This window comes from Rhea pennata, chromosome 3, assembly GCF_028389875.1.
Source record: "Rhea pennata isolate bPtePen1 chromosome 3, bPtePen1.pri, whole genome shotgun sequence".
Lineage (NCBI taxonomy): Eukaryota > Metazoa > Chordata > Aves > Rheiformes > Rheidae > Rhea > Rhea pennata.
The window spans coordinates 13,727,935-13,749,026 of record NC_084665.1 but is presented as its reverse complement, the minus strand read 5'-3'; the positions used below and the strand labels follow the sequence as shown (position 1 = coordinate 13,749,026).

General features: G+C 47.6%; 2 protein-coding genes across 3 annotated transcripts; one reads left to right on the top strand and one right to left on the bottom strand.

Annotated features, from left to right (window-relative positions):
• Positions 1-4,415: 4,415 nt before the first annotated feature.
• MAL (mal, T cell differentiation protein) lies at positions 4,416-8,164 on the bottom strand. Its single transcript, XM_062573530.1, has 4 exons — positions 8,078-8,164; positions 5,053-5,220; positions 4,740-4,868; positions 4,416-4,490 (listed from the first exon to the last, which is right to left on the bottom strand). Exons 1-4 carry the CDS (start codon positions 8,162-8,164, stop codon positions 4,416-4,418), a joined length of 459 nt encoding a protein of 152 aa, XP_062429514.1.
• Positions 8,165-10,522: 2,358 nt separating this feature from the next.
• THUMPD2 (THUMP domain containing 2) lies at positions 10,523-21,084 on the top strand. Of its 2 annotated transcripts, XM_062571643.1 has the most exons (10): positions 10,523-10,641; positions 10,823-10,955; positions 12,162-12,565; positions 13,807-13,884; positions 15,181-15,233; positions 15,532-15,619; positions 15,998-16,069; positions 16,693-16,807; positions 18,502-18,619; positions 20,233-21,084. In XM_062571643.1, the coding sequence occupies exons 1-10, from the start codon at positions 10,549-10,551 to the stop codon at positions 20,552-20,554; spliced, it is 1,476 nt and encodes a 491-aa protein (XP_062427627.1). In that variant the 5' UTR covers positions 10,523-10,548; the 3' UTR covers positions 20,555-21,084. The 2 variants fall into 2 exon arrangements, with proteins under 2 accessions (XP_062427627.1, XP_062427628.1); XM_062571644.1 differs by lacking the exons at positions 10,523-10,641; positions 10,823-10,955 and adding an exon at positions 12,705-12,751 and having other exon boundaries at positions 12,550-12,565.
• Positions 21,085-21,092: the final 8 nt, after the last annotated feature.

Below are 21,092 nucleotides of genomic sequence, written 5' to 3'. Positions count from 1 at the left end.
ATGAATCAGGAATGGATTTCTATCACAGTCCTCTAGGCAAATGGAGCAGGAGGGGTCTGTGGTCTCAGGGTCAAGATGCAAGGTGAATGGACTACAGGTGGGTGGGTAGAGTGACTGAGGGGAACAGAGGAAACAGGCCAGGAGTCAGACTCTACCGCAGACCCACGTGGAGCTGTGATGTTTTAATAAAAAGCCATGTCTCACGGGTTTTTTGTTTTCCCAAGCTTGTAGTTGTTAGTATAACATCTGTTCAAGCTTGTAGGTGCTTGTAGAGTTGTTACACCCAGCATACAGGTTACTCAGTCCTCGCAGATACAGCTGTCAGCCAAAAGAGCACCACCAAAAGCTCCTGCATTTTCCATGGAGCAGGCCACAATTTTCTCTTCAATCTACTTGCCTTCAGATCTGCAGTTCAGAAGAGGATGGAAGTGCTTGCTTCTGTCTCATTGCATCCACAGAGGTGTTCCACATGGCTCGCCTTTCAATACGTGGTGACTTCGGTACCCAATATACCTGCATTTATGAAGCAGATAAAATTATGGTTAAGAAGGTATTCTTTAATTAAGCAAGAGCAGCCACGAGGACAATTTGGACATAGTTAATGAACGATATGCTTGCAGTCTTGTTGGTTTGTCTCACAGGAGCTGGGGGTTTACCTGCCTTCAGGTGGCTAGTTTGTTTTTAAGTAGCATGTAGCTGCCCGCTCTCTGGGGCAGATGCCAGCAGGCTTCATCCTGCTGCTGAGGAAGCTGGAGAAGAGCGGAGGTGGAAAGGGCAGTTACGCTCCCAGCTGAGAGCTGGTCATGGCTGCAGGAATAGACCTAAGCGAATGCAGAGCCTGAGGTGGAGCAGCCCCGCAGTCAAGGGCTGCTGGCGGCTCCGGACAGCAAGCTGCTTACAAGCGTGAGTGCTCCCAGCAAGTGCCCCCACGGCCCCTGCCCACCTCCCAGGTTTGTTCTGCCGTGGTGTAACACCTCATTCCCTTCAAGCCTCTCTGGCCTTCCTATCAAGTTTGCAATTGTAACTCAGCAGCAGCAAAGAGGACAGGAAGGGACCGCGGCAAGGGCAAACCTCAGTATGTCGTTATCAGCACACACCTTTGGCATGCCCCGGCGAGGTAATTCACCACGCTCCATTTCAATTAAATAGCAATTTCCTTGTCTTAGGCAGTGCGGTGATGTACAGTTGTCTGGGTCGGTGGCACGCTCGGTGGTTTCAATCAGTGGAGGCATTGCCCCATGGACAGCAGTTCAGGTCTGCACACTGCTGCGTGTCTTGCAGGTGTCCAGCAGCTCTGCCGGTCCAGCCTTGCCTTGCTGGATGCTCACAGCTGCCTATCAGTCATTTCTGCAAAACTGCTGCGTGCTTCGCTGCTCATATTTCTCATTGTACTCCTCCACCGAGTGGTCCCAGCCACACGGCTTGTAAAAGAGGCAAACTTTGGCTAAAAAGTGACTGATTTGGGGGAATAGCCACAAGAAAAAGATGTTTTTCTGTGCCTACTGTTATCTTAGGTCAGGGTAATTGCTTTAAACAAATGAGGAATGAGCAGTTTGATCCTGCAGTGTTCTCCATGGAGTTTTGGACAGCCTGGTTGAGATAACTGCCCTGAGGACAGACAGAAAGAAATGCCAGTGTGCGCTACATGGTGCAGGATTGACCCCACTGCCTGTGGAGGGTCTCTCAGATGGGTGCTCAGGGCATTGCTGGGGCTTGTGGTCGCACGGTGCATCATGAGGGAGGCTTGGGGGCAGCACACAGAGCAGGCAGGGCCCTGCAGCCCATGACCACCTCTCGTGGCAGGGGATCAGTATCCAAATCCATTCCCCATGTTGCACATCAGGTTTGTTGCAGGAAATTTCAACCATAGCCCTCCCTGTGGTTTTGCCCATGTTTCAGGCCCCTGGATGAAGGACAGATAGAGAAAAGCAAAGACAAATGGCAGAGAAAGAAGAGGAAAATATCAGATTTGGACTCCTCGCTTTGTTCCTTCAAAGCTGCTGCCAGTCGTGACTCATGGACCAGCCAGGGTAACCGTGGGGAAGTAGAGGTGGAGATTGCCACCAAAAGTGCTCGAAAAGCTGCCCGTGCCATTATGGGAATAATCATTCCCTCCAGCGATGTTTGCACCATCCCAGACAAGTACCTCTGGAGGAGAAAAACTAAGCCTGCTTTCACCTCCTGGGGCAAAACGTAATAGCCGCAGCCCATCTGAGCACACTGTGTTAGTCTGACCCAACGTTTCCGGTGTGCTCCCAGCAGGTTCTCAGGGCAGTGCCATACTTGGGGCTCTCTGTGGGCACCAGACCGAGGACGCATGGGGTAGGAAGGTGCTTAGGGGTCCTAGGGGAGTCTCCAGGCAGCATCTTTCATTTCTGCAGCATCGAGCTGCACTGTTTCCCAGGCAGCGCCTGCCTCAGGCTGCCTTGCTGCTGGGGCATTGGGGCAGGCAGGGGCTGCAGGGCTGGGCAGGATGGGCGGCAGGGACCTCAGAGTGCTTGCTGCGTTTGCTTTTTCTCTTCTTCCGCACCAGCAGAGCCCTGCTGGTTTTTTCCAGGGCTGGATTCTAGTAGGCACATGCTAATGCGGGGAGGGAGGTGCCTGAGTTGGGGACAGAGGAGAAGGGACAGGCAGGCAAACTGGCATGGACTGGTGTGAACTAGCATGTGACAGGGAAGGAGGAAGCAGAGGGCAAAGCAAGGCGGAAGGAGATGGGGAGGAAGGCAAGGAGCTCAAGGCTAGAGGGCAGCGCTGGGCGCAGGAGAAGAGAGCCATGAGTACCGCATCCCAGGGCGGGACCGCAAATACCTCTTTTTGTAAATAGCCCCAACCAAGAAAAGCGTCTTTGTGTTTTAATGCTAAATTCTGGGGCGTTAATAGCAGCAGGGCAAACCTGCGGGTTAAAATTCCCCCCACCCCGTGATGATGCAATGCTGAGACCAGTTCCAACAGGAGCAGGTTAAACCTTCAGAGCCAAGTGTCTTTGTCAAAGCAGCTCCAAGTTCCCGCTGCGCTCTGAGAAGGGGGTTCTTTTCCACTGCTGCTGAGATCGGCTTGCTTTTTGTCACACCAATGCAAGCAAAACAGGTCAGGCTGGTTTTTAGTATGGAAAAATGAGGAAGAAATATTTGCCCCATATTACAATCAAAAAGCAGCAACCCAAACCCATGACCACAGCTCAAAAATCCCCCCAGGATCTGAAACAACAGATGTGTTTCTCATCCACCTTTATTTCTTTCCCACTCTCCAGCTCTTGTTATTGTCCAGGAACTTCAGACTCAAAACAGAAGTGATTTTTGCCCTGCAAGCTGGGAGAGCTAATATGGAACCACTGAATATTAGTTAACATGTGAAAACACCCCTTCTTGGGCCTAACCCCCATTTAAATTCACTCGTTCGTGTTAACACTGTGGAGTAATTGAGGCATGCAGATGGACGTCATCACTGAGATGAACTCCATTGCCTTTCGGCCCTGGCTGCAGCACCCCACGGACTGCCTCTCGCTGCAAAAGCCCCTTGCCCAGGTCTGCGCCTCCTCCTTTGGTGCTGCCTTGCTACAGAGTAGCCCTCCTGAGGGCCTACAGGGCTGGCACCTGTGCACTGCAAAGGGAAATCAGCAGCAATGACTCTCACCCATGTGCAAAATTACATTTTTATTAGTGACAGAGAGTTTGAGAGCAGCCATGCACCAAAGATGAGAGTTGTCTCTGCTTCCTAGAGGCATTATTCAAATTATCCATATAATTCTCCTGCAGTCTCTACAGTGCACCTTCTTGATTGTATTGCACAGGGTGATTAATGGCAGCGGTAACTCCTGGAGTTACGGCTGTGCCTCGTAATTCAGCAATACCTACCAGGGGCTGCAGGAAACTGCATCTCCCTGGAGGCATGTTATATATCGCCCCATTTCTCATCACAAGTCAGAGATGCCACTTCTGGAAACTGCACAAAATATTCTTTTGGCTTGTCTGATTCAGAGAGGGAAACAGGCTTATACGGCTGATTTTCACTTAAAATGGCCAGGTTTCATATTCATGCTCCTGAGCACTGGTTGTTCAGGCTTCATCTGATAGGAAGGGCAACCTTAAAGGCACAAGAGAGGGTCAGGAAGATTTTGGCACTTTGAATCCAATGATACTATTCTGTTTAAAGCTGGATTTTTTTTTTTTTCCTGTTTGGGTCTGGCTTATGAACAACACACCATACCCAACCCAGAAGAGACTGAAGGGGAATGGATCGTGCCAGGATATAGACTTCTCTGGCAGGCTCTTTCTTCATTGCCATGGTCCCATATACCAAGATTCTTGTTTATAGCCTATTCACTGCAAAACAAAACCCAGCCCCAGCCCAGAAACTGCAGTTGTTGAACAACTCATGTTTGTGGGTGACCACACAGCGTGTTTGCGAGGGGAGACTCAGGATGACTTCCATCGCAGAAGTGAGTATACCTTGTGGATCACATACATCAGGGTAGCTAAGAATGCAAATACCTACAATGGAAAAATACATCAGCCAGTTAACTTTTTATTAAAGGGCATGTTTCACGGGATTGAGCAACCACCTCGTAACACGTTATATTAGTATTGACTTTTGCCCGTTGGGAGACATTCATGCAAAGTAGGATTGGAACAGGTTTCTCGGCTCCCTGGACAGATGGCATAGTTAAAGATTTGCCCTTGAGGCCGCCTCACGGTCACCCGCCTGCCTTCAGCACCACCCCCTGCTAGCCAGGCACTCACCACCGCAGCGATGTTCTCCTGGTAGGTGATGTACTGCAAGCTGGAAATTGAACTAAGGTAGGTGACATAGGCTTGCAGCACAGCAGCACTGAGGTAGAAGAGAGCAGCTGTCCCCTGGTAGATGACGTCCTAAGAAACAAGGATTGCCACGGTCATTGCCCAGGAGGGAGCGCACTGTTGGGGGGGAAATGAAAAGCAATCTGCTCCTCAAGCCCCAGGCCACAAGTCAAAGCATGGCAGGAGCAAAAGGGGTGGTTTTCTACCAGTGATACCAGGGAGGGGACAGGCACCAAGGTTTTTCGCCCCTACTTACCAAGGTGACCCAGGAGCAGCTGCCACCATGCGCCCCGCAGAAGTAGAGGCACAGGAGGGTGGTGGAGATGACAAAACAGAACACAGAGACAAACATCACCCAGCCTTGCGGCATCTGAAACGCAACCTTTGTGGAAGCCACCAGGATCCAGACAAGGCCCCCGAAGATCTGCAAACCAAAGCGGGACAAAGCATGACCGAAAGAAGCCATATCAAACCCAGCCTGCCCACGCAAACAGCGCAGACCGTGAGTTAATGAAGAGCTTGTGCAAATGTCATCCTAAAAGCAGGGAGAATATCTTGAAGAGAAATAACGCAGCCAGTTTTACTGCTGAAGTTGGGAGGAAATAGGGTTACAGCACCTAACTCTGAGTGCCCCTGGGAGCACTGCCTGGGAAGGAGGGTTTTCATCACTGCTCAGGCTGTTGCGGTCTTCTGCCGCAGGCTGCACAGGGGCTGTGCAAGCTCCCAGCTGCTGGTCAGGCAGTAGTAGACTCCCATCCTCAGCCAGCCTTGGGAATTTGCTATGGGTTGTCTAGCAGGGCAGGGAACACAAAAACAGCTGTATCTACCCTGTCCTTTCTCCACCAACAGGCCCCTACACAAGAGGGCAAGAGCAGGACAGCCAGCCCCGCGGGGCTTCAGAGCAGCGAGCAGTGTCTTCACACTGAAATTCACTCCGTCGCTTGCTTCTGCAACAAATCAACCCATTTTTTTGAACACGTGGAAACTTCTGGCAGCCCACAACAAGGATCTCCTCAGGAGAGGAGCAGAGCACAGCACGGAGAGTGGTGCCACCATCGAGACCCTCTCAGTTTCACAGGTAAATCTCCCAGAGGCAAGTGAGCCCCACTGACACTGAGATCGCTCAGATTGTCAGCAACCCTGAGGCCAGCATTCACCACTCTCCAGGTGCTGACTCCTACAAACCATGGCACTTCCATTTCCTTAGGGGCATTTTGCAAGAGGGAAAGAGGTTTCACTTCTGTTTCATGACATTCAAAAAATGTCATGTTATTCATGTCTTCCTAGATTTGTAGGAGGAGACAGCTTATTGCTTGTGCAAGTTAGATCAAGGACATGGTCAAGACCTTGCAAATCCCTGGAAGAAAGGATCTTCCAAAGTGCTGCTGCATTGGCATGTCCCGTCACAACCAAACACCAACACCTGAATACAAACTCAGTCCCTGTGATGACTCCTGTGTGGAGAGCACATGACTGCATTGCAGCTCCAGGTACTGGGGGAAGCACACAATTGCTCCATTAAAATCCAGCAAAATCAGGGTGAGCTCTGAGGTCAGGGGGAGAAGCACCACTTGTTTCCTGCCACTTCCCATTTCTCTTTGCTGCATGATGTGGTTACTTAGTCAGGCAAACATGATTTCATTAGTGACCTAGGTTTTGTGGTGCTGCTGTTCAGCAGACTCCTGAAAACCAGCAAAGGGTCAGGAGGCTTCTTCTGCAACAGTCTATGGCGAGATGGGCAATGCAGTCTGACAAAATCTTGTCTTTTAAATGGTGTGTCACTTTTACAATCCAAAGAAATTTGATTTTATCCTTTTTCAGCTTTTCCATATAGGCCTAGCTGCTAAATTTAATCCAGCTGCGCGGAAAGCTCTTCGAATAACGTAGATGACAAGAATTAAACCTGGCAATGCTTAATCAACACAACTAGGTGTGGCAATCATCTGAGCTGTGGGCAGACCCTTCTGGCATTTTAGCAAATATCCAAATGCTTGAAATGTATTCTCTCGCTCCTCCCTCCCCCCCTCCCCCCCCCCCCCCCCCGCTTTCCCTATTAATCCACTACATGCAACCTTGGATTCCCCTGAAGGCTGAGAAACACTTTATGAATGCTGTGATTCAGGGGATCCTCCTCCTTGGTACACAGTGTGGAGAAGACAGCAGCACAACCTAGTCATAAACTTCCCGAGATGGAGATAAAACACCGAAACACGTCTTTTCAGCATTCCTCCTTCCCCCGCAGTGCCTGAGCCTTTAGGACACTGATTTCCAAGCCGTCCCTAAATCAGAGGATAGTTTGTGGGTTATTTCTCCTCTTTTTAAGCTGCTCGGCCAAAATCCCTGAGGCAAAAATTACAAGGAAACGGCCGGAGGCACGGTCAGTGCCGAAGGGTGCCAGAGCAGGCGGCAGCCTGGGACTGGGGTGAAGGCAGTTGGCGGTGGGGGGCCAAGCAGATGTCCTCAGCCTCTGGGGCCCTGTGCTCAAACCGCAACGTCGCTGGGGCCTGCTGAGCCCGAGATTACTGCTGGCAATTTGCACCCTCCTTCCTGCGGCGCAGCGAGTCTGTACCTTGCTCCCAGGGCCTGGGGGAAGAGACCAAACCCCTGGAGCACATTTGGGAGCAAAGTCTTTCTCTAGGCCTTAGGGATGCCTGCTTTAGCCTAGTTCCTCTTCGCTTGCCGGCTGTTGCTCGGAAATGGAAATAAATGGTGTTGATCCCGGGGAAATGGGCTGGGTGGGGGGCAGGGAAGGATTTGATGGCAAAGTTGATGTTTTCAGCGTGAAATAACACAAACCCCCCTCCTCAGACCCTCAGCTTGAGGACCCTTGATGCTGGATGAAAGCATTGGGATTTGACAAAAGCTCCTTGAAACATGGGATGAGCAGGCTTGGAGGGGGAAGCACAGAGGAAAAGGGCTCTAGTGGAAACTTTACATCTTTCCCCCAGCGCCTGCAGCTAACTGCTTTGCATAAGCCTTGCCAGACCCTTTAAGGTTATGATCTTCTCCGGCTCCACGAGGCTACAAGGTGGGAAGAAGCAGCAAGGAGCTCGGTCAGCCTTGGCTGTGCCCCCCATGCCCACGTGCCCAGATCGGCTGCTAAATCCCCTTCCCTGTTAAGTTCGCCCGCGGAGCAGACCGAGGGGAGGCTCAGGGCAGGCGGTCTCCCTTGCGGGGCAAGCCGGGCAGCTGGGCCTCCCCCAGCACGCGCAGGTCCCTGGCGTCACGCCGTGTGCCGGGCGCCCCGCGAGCGGCCTCCCCGGCAGCAAGCGTGCACTCACGATTTCGGGGATGAAGAGCACATCGGGGAAGGTGGTCAGGACGGCCAGGCCGCTGGGCAGAGAGGCGCCGGAGGTGGCTGAGGACATGGCGAGCCTTTCCCGCGGTGCCTGCCAGCTGGTCTGGTGGCCGCTGCAGGTGACTGCCAAACGCAACCTGCCTCCTTCCCTCCCTCCCTTCTTCCCTCCCTCCTTCCCTCCCCGCCGGCAGGTGAAGGTGGCTGCAAACGTCACAGGTGTGGCCGAGCCCTGTGACCGACCGAGAGTTTCTCTGTGGCCATTGCAGCCTCCGCTGGAGGGGGCAGGTGCCGACGGCCCCGGCTGTGGCCCCGGCTGGGGGGGGCTGGTGCTGATGGGAGAGGAGTGGGGGAAAAGGAGCCCAAGGGGGGTCGTTTTGCTGAGGGTGCGGGAAGGAAAAGCCTGGGGGGCCAGAGCAGGGCCTCATCTGTCCCTCAGGCCCTGCCGGGGGCGTGGGAGCTGAACCGGGATCCTGCAGGGGCAACAGCGGGAGCAGCCTCCGCTCCCAGGCTGCGGTCACGCCGAAGAGCTCCTCCAGCCCGGCCCCTGCCCTCCTCCAGGAAAGAGGCTGAGTGAGGTGTTTGGGGACAGAAAAGTCTCGCTGGCTTTTTTTCCCCATACAACTCAGCCTTGCCCTGCGCTGGCCCCACACCCAGCGCCCTTAAGAAAGAGGCTAAGCCCGATGGCCCAGGGGGCCACAAGGGGAGCGTCTTCGAGTCCCAAACCCGAGGGATCCCACCGAGATCGTGGGATGCTGGTGCGTGATCTGGCAGCAGCAGCGTCTTCCTCGCCTGCCCTCAGGAACCGTGCGCAGACGGTCCCGGGCTTCGATCACGCCCAGGTATGCTCCGCGGCGAGGTGGGACGCAGCTCCCGCAGCTGCAGCCTCTCCGCGAGGGGTGCGTGGATGCTTCTGCCGGAGCAGGGCTGGAAAACGCTCTCAGCGGCAGCTGGAGCCCTGCAAGGTGGCTCCCAGCAGCGGGTAGAGAGGGGGCGCAGGAGGGAAGCGAGAGACCAGCTGCGGCACCGCACCAGCGCCAGGGGAAACGGAGCACGTAGCTGGGTCTTTGCACAGGACTCAAGAAGTGTCTCTCTCTCCCGTGGGATGCTAACAGTTTATTAAATTGGTAAAAGAGAATTCTGTAAATCAGTACCCTGCTTCCAGGTAAAAATGTTTGTATCTGTGATAATAATCTGACATAGGGGGTAGATTCCTTGTTTCATTTGTATTTCAGAATCAAGAGAAATTGCAGTGACATAAGCACCAAATTGAAGACTTCAATAATGCTAATATATAATATTATACATTATGTATATATGTTGATACAGTATATTTATATTTACATATACATATAATAAATACACACAACAGTATAATTCAGTGAAACAGAATTAACTTCAATTGTATCCAAGGGGAATCGGCCTCCTTAGCTGAAGAAATTTGAACTGTATCAAGAAATTCCTGGCAGGACAGGTTGTAGTGTAGCCTCAGAACACATTACGTGTGTTTTTACATCTTTTCATTGTTTTGCTTAGTATGCCATCACTATTAGCTGAGATCATGATTATGTTCTTTTGTAACAGCTGGAAACAAATTATGCTTCTGCAAAGACACATATCACAAAATAATCAGGAGTATGTAAGATTAACTAAACCAGGTACATAAAGATTAAGATGTCTCAAAAGGAGGGTATATTTCACAAGTGGGTGTCATATCCAGAGGAGCCATGATTTGTTTTATGGGATTATTGTTAATATCCTGCGGACATACTAGATTTGTTCTATCATCTACTGTAATCTTACGACTCTTAAGCAGTAATGCTTCTGCTTACATAACTGCAATAGGTATTTAGTTCATTGCTTTTTGCTCTTTTGTAGAGCCCTGCCGCTCTCTGAGCAAGAAGCCGCGCAGAGCAGGCGCTGTGCGGGGAGCCCGTGGAGCCGAGCTACGCGGCCTGCCGGAAGAGCTTCGCTCGGTAGCCGCTGCCAGCCGTGACCGGCAGGCGCGCACGGCTCGGCCGGACTTGGGAGGGCTGCGAAGGAATAACCATGCTCCCCATTGCAGAGCCTCCACCAGCAACTCGAACATCATAGTCGTCCTGGCGAAGGGCTCCAGACGCTGCCAACTTGCCCTAACAACAACCCCCAGCGCTGCCACCAGAACAAAACCTCCCAGCTCAGGTCCTGGAGCAGCATCGCTCCAAAGGAAGAGATGAGAACTAAGAAGTATGGGTGCGTCGTCTAGCTCCTCACAGACCGCGCACCGCCCCTCGCAGCGGGTCGCCCTTCACACAGCTGAGCCCCCGCCATCCGAGGGGGCGGTGCGAAATGGCGGCGGGGGGCGGGACGCAGCGCGGGGAGGGGGCGGTGCGAAATGGCGGCGGGGTCGGGACGCAGCGCGGGGAGGGGGCGGTGCGAAATGGCGGCGAGGGCGGGTCGAGATGGCGGCGGGCGGCGATGGCGGGCGCCGTGCGCTATTTCTGCACGGCGGGCCGAGGCCTGGAGCCCTTCGTGGCGCAGGAAGTGCGGGCGCGGCTCGGCGCTACGGAGGTGAGCGGGGCGGCCAGCGGCCCGGGGGGCGGTGGGTCGCCTCAGCCCCGCCGGGGGGGCGGGGGGAGGGAAGCGTGCGCAGATACGCAGCCGCGTGCGGTGGCGCTGCTGAGGTGCTGAAGCTGCTCGTGGCAGATCGCTCTCATTTTTTTTCTTTTTATTTATTTATCTTCCCCCGAAGGTGGACTACGTTTCAGGAAAGGTGTTCTTCACCGCAGAGGTGGAGCTGAGCGACCTGAAGAAACTGAAGTCTGGAGAGAGGTTATTTTTGCTGCTGAAGAAACGTGCCCCACTCCCTGTCTCTAGAAATAAAGGTAATTATATTTGCCTTTCCCCTCCGGTCACCCCAGCTGTCTGCACATGAGATACCCACTAGGAGCCTGAGCTAAAACCTCGTGGGTTAAATTAACTTGCAGTGGATTTCAGCAGCTGTAGCTCTGATGGAGAATAGGCAGTTTGGAAGGATCCTTCATTCAGAGATTCCCAGATGCGTTTTTGTGCTGAAAATAGCATGAAGAAAAAATGATTCAAATAGCTAACTGTGTTAGCTCATGTTCCGCTGGCACTGTTTGTATACGTGTGTGTATAACCCCACCTCCACCTGAAAAAATTGCCAAAACTCGACTGCAGTGCTGGGCCCGTTCGGTGTGTTATGTTTTCTGAGGCCAGGCAGACACAAACATGTGTCTTGCATCACGTAACTGTTTGGGACATGAATTTCTTGTAACTCTGAGTGCTTCAGGTCACATCCTGTCTCAGTGTTGGAGAAGAGGGTTGGATATCAATGTACTGATGATGTTTTATCTGGGAGATTACAGGTTGTCTGTAACTTTGAGGATCCTGTCTATTTGTGGTTCTAAAACATAAAACGAGGAATAGGGACACCTAAACTTCTTCCCTTGATCAGCTTCAAGGTTTTTACGTGAATTGACCTCTATTCTCTGGGTTTTCCTCCCTTTTATCAGAGCTACATCAACAGGACTACCCATAGGTGTAAGCTTAGGCATGCCTGAGGGACTTTGCAGGACTGAAGGCAGGTTGATCAGTAGCATGGATAGGTTTCCTGCATTAAAGAATGAACTCACGACTCTCGTTCTGAGCTGAATCTAAGTGACTCATGTTAATATCTGTCTTTTAATCCTGGAAAGTGTTCTGGATCTTTAATCTTGGACTGAGTCCTTTTTGGGGACTGATGGGCTGGTCCTCAGTCTCTGGGAATGACTCTGGGAGCGATCTGGTCTTCTAGTGCTGCTGAATTTCTACAAATCAGAGTTGTAACCTTGCAAAACTTAGTGTTGGTTCTGCAGAGCCTGTAATCAGACTGACATATATGTCTCAGTTGATGGGGTATAGGCATGTTGGGAGCTCAGCTGTATTTGTAATGTGTGCTGCTGCAGTAGTTCCTGGGTTCAAATGTTAATGAAGTCTAAGCAGAGTCTCTGTTAACATCTGTTATTAATATGTAGAAAAGTCAAATGCTGAGACTGAACTACTTAACCTGAAACCTCTTTTTCTTTCAGGGAAAGTGTTGCATGAAATTAAAAAACTTATTGTTGAGGAACCAAGATACTGGCTTGATATTATCTCTGTTTGGAAAAAACTTCATGGACAGAAGGGGAAAAAAGATCACGTCTCTCAAGAAAATCCCTTGCCTCTCAAGAGAAGATCTGAAGAAGAGCTGAATATTGCAACTAAAAGACAGAAGACGGAGATTGTTTCCGAGGAATGTCAAACAGAAGCTGAAGAGAGCTGTGTGGTAACAGAGAGAATTGGCGATCAGGACTTTTGGGCTGAAAGCAAGACTTCTGTAGAAGACCCTTCCAAAAGTAGTGAAGAGAAAGCCATTGAAAATGAGAAGCCTAGCTTCAGCTTCAGAGTTTCTTGTCGCTGTAGTGGAGCAATTGCCAAAATATTTACTTCACAGGTATGCTGAATTATCTGTGTTTTAAAAGAAATTGGTAAAAGTGGAAGGAAATTTAAATTGTGTTATTGTATGTTCTAGAATAGCAAACTAATCTAACCTCTTTGTGTATTTTCTTTTTTTTTTTTAAAAAAAAAAAAAGCTTTGCCTTCAGCAAGTAGAAATACAAGCAGTGGTACTCATTTTGAGGTATGATGTTACCCTGAATGCTTTTCATATGAATGCCTTTTATTGAGGGTAAATAGATGGAAGTAAGGCTGAGGTAGCTGGGCTTATGAAAGCTGGTGCAGTCTAAGGAGCCATCTACTAGCACCTTACAGCTACTTGAAAAGCTGTTCCAAAGATGGCAGAACCAAACTCCTCTCCTTTGTGGCAGATGGTGTAACAAGGGGCAAAAGCCACAAACTGCAGCTTGGGAAGTACAGGTTGGGTGTTGGAAAAAATTAATTCCCCCGAAGGGTTGTAGAGGCCTGGGACATGTACTCAGGGGTTGGTTTTAGTCACTGGGGTGTCAGGACTTGGCTAGATGGAACTTCAACAACACTCAGAGACCAGTGATATTGCTGAAAGTGCTTTTTCCACCAGCACTTTTATGGTCTATGCTATATTTTCCCTATGATAAAGTAAAAAGCAATGTAGATGCAGTTTATTTACATTTCTCTTACTTGAAAGTAAGTGGTTTAACTAGTGTTTCCTCCTCCTTCCCCCTCCAGTAAGGTTAGTGCCTTGGGAAGATGGGATGCATGAGCATACCACACAAATATTTACTTAAGTTGGTAGCGTGAGTTTGACCTCTTAGTCCAAAGATAGCCAAAACTTTTTAGAGGGTATATATGTATGTTCCTGTGAGTTGTAGTTGTACACTGATAAGTCTCCGTTTAGGTACAGCAATTATAAATTGTGTGTATGTGACATGAAGATGGTTATAGATACTTGTTGTAACTTCAGCAGGACTTGAACTTCAGTCTCCCACGTTCAAGATGAGTAACAGTAATTTTGTCTTGTAGCATGTTTACTGTGTCTCTTGTTTTACCTTTTTGCATCTCTGCAGACCTTTGTGTAAAAAGTTCTGTAGAGATTAAAGAGACCGTTTCTCTCCCCAAGTATTTAAAAGACTGTACAATCATAGCTGTGGTGTTGAGGTTTTTGTATGTTATACAAGGACTAAAGTGGTGTCTTTCTCCCCTCAGCTGTAGTTTTCTTAATTGTGCTATTCTTCTTGCCTGTGCCCTTTCTTCTCACAGGTGATTGGAAGAGCAATTGGCGTAGCACTCATGAAGCAGTTTGGATGGAGGGCTGATTTACGGAATCCGGATCTAGAGGTAGTGATCTCTGTCTGCTAGATGGTCTTTTGCTACTTGCAGATTTGCCTGGTATCTCTTGTGTTTTGTTTTTCCTCTTTGCACACCACCCTGGATGCTCCTTGTTTGTGTGTCTGCCACTGCATTTAACCAGAGAACATCTGGTAGCACAGAGCAAAGCTCTTCACTGACCAGTGTGCGCAGGCCTTCCAGTCCACCTAAGCTCCAGACATAAACACAGTACAGGGCCACGCTGGCCTTTCTGGTCAAGGGAAAGATCTGTCCAGGTGACAACTCAGAAGCCTACACCCTTACAAACTTTTGGGCTCTGGCTGATTCTGTGGAAGATGGAGTTCTACTGACCCATTGGGCAGCCAGTTGAGCCTTTGCAGAGGAAGAGAAAGCAGCAAGGTCCTTTTCTTGAGGAACTCTGTGCTTGAACTCAGTTTAGGGAAGAGGTTACATCTCTATCTTCCTAGACCCAGTCTCTTGCAAGCAGCTTGCTTAAGACACCCTCCAAGGTGCAAGCTGCCTGGGACCTTAGGAAGGACTTACTGCTCTCAACAAGCTTTCTGCATCTTGGCATACAGAAGCTGCTGTCAGCATTGATGCTAAGAGGTCTGCGACCTTCCATGAAAGCTTGGTTCATTCACTGGTTCTGTTTTTCCCAGGCTGTGCATCAAATAAGGCTTTGAAAGAGGAATAGAGGGCTTATTCCTTGCTTGGTCAGACTTTTGCTCTGAAACTGTTCAAGTGCTGAGGACTGGGATTCTTCAAAAATAGTATGTTTTCCTTTGGGCTTCCTGGGAAGCGATTGCAGTCATGCCACACCAGTTGGAGAGCTTAGAGCCTTCTCTTTTGGGGATATTGCCTATGGCATAGGAGGACAAGCCCTTGAAGCTATCTGTATTTCTGGAAGTGTTACCCACCTCTGCCTCCTATCTATAATGCTTGTTAAAGGCACTAGTTTGAAGAAGAGAGGGGAAGTGGGGAGGGATATGAATGATAATCAGCAGTTTTCAGTGAACTTTCTTCCTAGTGCCAGTGTATACAGTGAACTATCTTCTGCTTAGAGTAAATGGTTTTACAATTAAAGATATTCTTTTGACATTACAAAAAATTGGTTTCCTTAAAGACTTCAGTTCTTACACCTAGTGTGATTTCTTCCAGTTATAATATTTTCTAAAGCATGTATTTTTATTCTTAATCTAGGATCAGGCATTCCTAGAAACATCAAGTCTGGTTTAAAGGAGCTAAATTTACATCATGTCCAGTTAAGGGAGTCCAATGTTCCTGTGCTTGTTTTCTGTCTTTCAGATTGGTGTACATCTAAATGACATTCACTCTGTTGTGGGGATTCCTCTTTTCAGGTAGGCATTCTTATCACCAGGTTTGTTTTGGCAGTACCAGAACAAGTATAATTTCTAAATGGTCTTATTGTCCACTATGAATACTTATTTTTCTGGATTGATATTCACTGGACAGTTGTGTGGTCTGTCAGGAGCTTACCTGAGCATGTAGACCAGACTTTCCAGTGAGTTAGTAGATGAAAGCAGACTGTCTTTCTGTTTACAGATATGAGAAGTCCACTTTCATTGGTCTTTCATGTTATATGGGATTTTCTGGCTTGGTTGTACCATCGTCTTACGTTGCTTTTACTTTCTGCAGGCTTCCACTGGCAAACAGGGAGTATATCCAAACAGCGGGACTGCGATCAACGATTGCGTGGGCCATGGCATCTCTGGCTGAAATCAGTGTAAGTGAATGTTCATGGCAACAGTATAGAGACCCAAATAAAGAGCATTGCTACCAGTCAAGGCTGAAGCTGCAAGACTGAAAAAGTATTAAGGTTTTAATATCTGTGCTCTGATCCGACTGGTTTTGAAACTCAACACCAGTACTACATTAAGTGTCACCTCAAGACTGGAAGCATTTGATGTGTTGTCTGTAATGCAGTTATTCATACTTTTTACGATATTGTCTTACAATTTTGGTGCGGTAAAGCAGTGATCATTGCTGCCCTTGTTGAGTTCTGTGGTAATTTATAGGTGATGAGCACATCGGAGTGGGTTTTGTATTGTGAGAGCAGTCTGTTATCTTGCTTGGGATGCAGTAAATGCTTTTATTTTTGCAGGCTGGTGCCTTTGTACTGGATCCCATGTGTGGGTTAGGAACAATACTGTTGGAAGCTGCGAAAGAGTGGCCTGTAAGTGTGACAGTTGCGTTAGGTGGGACCCTTGCAAGACTTCTTATAGTTGCATCAGGAAACATCTGTGTCATAGTTATACTAAAGTCCATGTTCTTAGTGGAAAATTGGAACCAAATGGGTCTTTCTGGGCAGTTAAAATTTGCTTTAGTACAGACATTCCTCCATGTGAGTGTAAAACAGTCCTACACATTTGTATGGAAGGCTGCTGAGAGCCCTGTATGTGTGCAGGGTTTGAGTCAACCATGGGCTTTCTTTTAAAATGCCTGGGCTTGTCATGGGAATGGAGGTGTCGGTGGGACAGTACAAGGAGTATGCTGCATTACAGGCAGTGCAGTTATCCATGAGTAGCTTGGATCCTGCTGTTAGGACATAAACCCTGTGTTTCTCTAAACTGCTGGTCTCTCTCTTGAGCAGCAGAGAACATGAAGGAAGTGAAGAAGTCATGAATTTCCCCTCTTTCTCCAACATCTTGGTCTATATATTGCTCTCATGTAATAGTAATGCATCTTCCCAGCAAGGCGTTTGTACTGACAGAGCTGTGAAACAAAACAGTTTTATGGAGAATTTATAAAATACATCTGTTTGTCAACTACAATGCTCTTCCCTTTTTCTCTGAACAGGAAGCCTGTTACTGGGGTACTGATATAAGTGATTCACAGTTAGAGGGTGCATATGTGAATATTAGGACTGCAGGCTTGACAGATAAGATTGCATTACTTAAAGCTTCCGTGAAAGGTACGTCTATAAATGCTCAAAGTGAGGCATGTTTAGTCTCTCGTGGTTCTGGGATTATACAGGTAGTATAGTTGTTGAGATGATGTGTATTAGAGCTAACTTTCAACAAATAACTGAGAGGTTACTCTTAATCCTTATGACTGGATACATGTTCTGTCCCCCTCTGAACTTTGGCAAGAATAAACTCAGCAAGAGGCAATAAAAATAATTTTCAGATATGGGCAATAATTTTACATCTTAATGGGAAATTTGCAACCACAAAGAGTACTTGCCATATAAGAGGGTTTTTTTGTATGTTATGGGAACACAGTAAAGGCAAATCTAAGCATAGTGTGGCTTGTAATTTAAATTTACTAAATGAGTAACAACAGGGGCTCCTAAAGCATGGTGTTGAATTATTACTATTTTGCGGTGGGCGTACTTTAAATGATGGTGGCTTTTTCTTGGAAGAGGGAATCAGTTTCCTCTCAGTTTGTTAACTAGTCTGGGAAGAAGGTAATCGTTTTATGACCTTTTTCTGGATGTCAGAGCCTGTATTTGAATTAGTCTGATGTGAAATTTGTGCTAGATGGAAGCCAGCTGTTCCTGTGCATATATGGATGGAGTATAAATGTTTCTCTTTCTTTGCAATATTTATTTCTTATTAGAATGATCATTTGTAAAGCCCTGATGGAGCTTGACTTTCAGGACTTACTCTGTCAGGCTTTCTGTATGCTGAACAGTTATAGCTGGTGTTTTAGGTACAAGTCTGAAGCTGTTATTTCTGCATGTTTTGTGAAGGACTCTAGGTAACTTGTCCTTCCAATTGTAGATAAAATGTTTTACTGTAAATACTGATCAAAGGATGATTCAAGAAACACCTCTAGCTATTCTGGAAAGGCTGGCATGGAATCACAGCAGGGGTTAGGTGTGTGGGAAAGGGGGAAAATGGGGACCTCCTAGGAGTTTTTAGTACAACTTCTTTGTTCAGGGCAGGGCTGACACCAAAGCTGGATTAGGTTGCTTGGTTTTGAGCTTCCCCAGGGATGGGGAACCTGCAGTCTCTTCATTCAACCTGCTGGCTACCCTCTGACCAGCACAGTCCACTATGTGGCTGGCCTTTGTCACAGCAAGGGTGTTCTGCTGGGTTATGGTTGACTACTTCATCAGGAGTTCACAGGTCCTGTGTAGCTGCTCCCCAGCCAGTGGGCTGCCAGCCTGGACCCACCAACATATCTGTCCTTCTCACAAAGCTGGTAGAGAAAACTATCCCTGGAGGGAGGCAGACTTAACATTTGGTTCCTTGCTGCCAACATCATTCATTTGAACATCTGCACTATGTAAAGTGCTTGCAGGCTTAACTCCTTTCCCACGCTTTGCATGTAAAGGTTTACTGTGTATTGAGAAGCAGCAATTAGTTTGGAAACATCCCATTTCGGAGAGTCTTACTGATGATGCAGCCTATCACCAGTAACAGAATTTGTGAGCTAACCCGTGCTCTCACACCACTCTTTACCAGTCTGCACTGGGTTAGTAGTGTGTGGGATTGGCTTCATAGCACTGTTTATGTGGATAAATAGTCTCTCAGAAGGAGATACAAATCTGGGTGCGTAACCTTTGGAAAAGCTGGCAGATGGCTTTATAAGGTGAATGACAGTGTAGCTCCTGTTCATTTTTCGGCTAGTCGAATGTAAAGACCTGCCTTTATTCTACAGCATTGCCATTGTCTTCAGAAAGCTTTGATGCTGTGATTTCGGATATTCCATTTGGGAAGAAGTTCAAGATCACAAAAGACATACCACTCCTGCCGGATATTCTCCAGGAGATGGAGAGGTATGTGTGGTGTTTGACATGCTTGGGGTGTGGTGTAATGTAATGATGGTTTGCAATCCTAAGTATTTGGTCAGCTTCAAATTTGCTCTATTCGAAACACTCTCTGGCTCTGTAACCTGATCCTCTGAGGGCTATGGAAGTCTGAAGTTTTTCTTTACTTGTCCCTTAAAAGCTCTTAGGGCTTGTCTTGCAAGCTGTGGAAGTGCTGGTGGCAGCACAGGCTGCTAAAGGGTGAGCATGTTGCTTGAGCTGTGCTCACAAGCATTCCTCACAAATCATGATGGACATGCTTTAGACAGAGAAAAGTAAAAGAAGGAAGAACAGATTTTTGAGAAAGAGGAGAGGATATACGTAGCCAAACTTGAAGTACAGCTAGGTAAGTTAAGCAGTAATCCTTTTTCAGTTGAGATCTGCTTGTATTAAATCATAAATTTTCATTCTGAGTTCATAACCAAGCTTTTTACTAGCCTGCCTCATCAGGAAGGACTTTAGACCAGCAAATGGTGATATGCATGTTCCCCTCTGTTAGTGTACTGGAATACCCAGCTAGCCACCTGGTTTTCTTTTAAATGCCTCCTTTTGTATCTCATGCTGTCATTTTGTGGCAGAGTTAAGCCAGGCTAATAGTGGGCTGCTCTTACCAAGCAGTTCCAACCACCTGCCCCCTTGCATTTCTTGGCTGAAAGCAAGGTCTTTCTGCAAGGTTACTTTTCAGCTGGGTATTGATCTTGCTCACCCAATACTAGGGATATAGTGGGAAGACTGTGAAGAAGGCAGGCTAGCTCCACAGAGCGTCAAGACAATCTTAGGTCAGCTTACGCTGACCATTCCTCCCTTTAGCCTTGTTAGACATTTTTACTTTCTGGTTTCACTTTCTCTGTTGGATTGTCCTAAGCAAAATATTTCCTTGGAAAGGGGGAGGTGAGGAAGGGACAGTTATCTCAAGAGCCCCACCAATAATACTTTTTCCATCTTCCTGCTGTGAACAGAGCCCATGTGGTCTCTTTTCCTCTTTCAAAGTTAAATGTAATGTTTCCTTATGTACTAAGAAATAAATAGATTGCAAACAATGGTTAATTTACCTCAGTTTCCTGAGTTTGAAAGACTTCAGTTATTAGTAGAACACTCGAAAGGCAGGCCTCTTAAAATTTCCAGAGGGAAAGGTCAACTTCTGAATTGCCTTACACACTTAAAAAGCTCTCCCTGCTTTAATGGGAAACTGGTCCTTTGCAGACTGATGCAGGCTCTGGTCTTGGTTCTGTTAATGAGATCCCCAAAAGGGGTTTTAGAGGTGATGCTGTCCTTAATTCTTGGAAGAATTAAGTTTAAAAACTGAGTCCATCTTCTTTGCTAGCGAAATGGAAAGAACTTTTCAGGCCAGAAATGTTTGGGAGTCAGTAAAGGGCCCAGTTCTCCCATTTAGGAAGAGTTACAAAGACAGGGAGTTCAAATACCATTTAGAGACTTAGCTTAATTCAAGCTGTGACCCTTAACACGCTTAGGCATTTTATTGGATGTCAGTGGCATCTGAAGTATCAGTAATGTTGAGTTCTGCGCAGATAAATGAATGCCAGAGGATGAACAGCTAACCTTTATTTTCCTGCAAATGCTAGAGTACTTCGTGTTGGAGGGACTATTGTATTGCTGCTGAGTCAAGATCTCCGTAAGCATGTGGATGGCATTATGAAGCGTATTGAAAATGATGAGTCTCCTAAAGCTGTTCCTGATGGTGCAAGTGAAACCACTGCTGAGAAAGTTGTGAATATTGATGAGAATTCTTCCTCCGTGGTGAATGGCGTTGAAGAACCCTTTCTTAACAGCGGACAGATGTGTTTTGGGTCTCTGGTGCCAGATGGCATCTATGGGGTTAGCCTGGGAAAGACGGACGCTTTCATATACAAATACAAGAAGATCTCTACTGTTGGGAATCATTAGCTTTCTTGTGCTGTGCCTCAGTGAACTTGAATCTTGATACACTTTAAAGCAGCATGGTGGTGAACCAGTGGAACTCTGCTAATCTGAGGCCTGTGCTATTTGTTAGTTCACCTTATTATACTTGGATGTGATAAGGTATTGGTTTCTCCTCCCCTCAGTATTTGGGAGAGGTAGAAGGTACCTGCTAGTGTTTTGAATGCTTTTGTTGTAAAATACTGTAACGAGGCAGAGTCCTCAAATCCTTGTTCAAGTAAAACTCCTCACTATCAGGAGGAGTGTCTTTGAGAGAAGGATTGTTTGCAGCAGTGTTTGTTTTTCTGTTGTTGTTTTTAATTAGTAATATTAAAGTAATAACTTTAGCAATATTTTTAGGAAGCCCTTCTTGTCTGAAGATGTCTCTAGCTCTTCATGAGGGCTGGATGTCTGCTCTACTTCTGTGTGCATTGCAGTCTTATATTTTAAAGCTAGTTTGTGTTTGAAATGTCACTATCAGATCTATTGGAGTGGCAAATAAATTATTTTCTATATCATTTCTTTG

Coding starts and splice junctions, on each gene's coding strand:
- MAL (XM_062573530.1), bottom strand. CDS start 8,164: ATGTCCTCAGCCACCTCCGGCGCCTCTCTGCCCAGCGGCCTGGCCGTC. Junction 5,221..8,077: donor TGCTCTTCATCCCCGAAATC/GTGAGTGCACGC, acceptor TTTGGTTTGCAG/ATCTTCGGGGGCCTTGTCTG. Junction 4,869..5,052: donor GCTGCTCCTGGGTCACCTTG/GTAAGTAGGGGC, acceptor CTTGTTTCTTAG/GACGTCATCTACCAGGGGAC.
- THUMPD2 (XM_062571643.1), top strand. CDS start 10,549: ATGGCGGGCGCCGTGCGCTATTTCTGCACGGCGGGCCGAGGCCTGGAG. Junction 16,070..16,692: donor AAGCTGCGAAAGAGTGGCCT/GTAAGTGTGACA, acceptor TTCTCTGAACAG/GAAGCCTGTTACTGGGGTAC. Junction 16,808..18,501: donor ACTTAAAGCTTCCGTGAAAG/GTACGTCTATAA, acceptor TTTATTCTACAG/CATTGCCATTGTCTTCAGAA.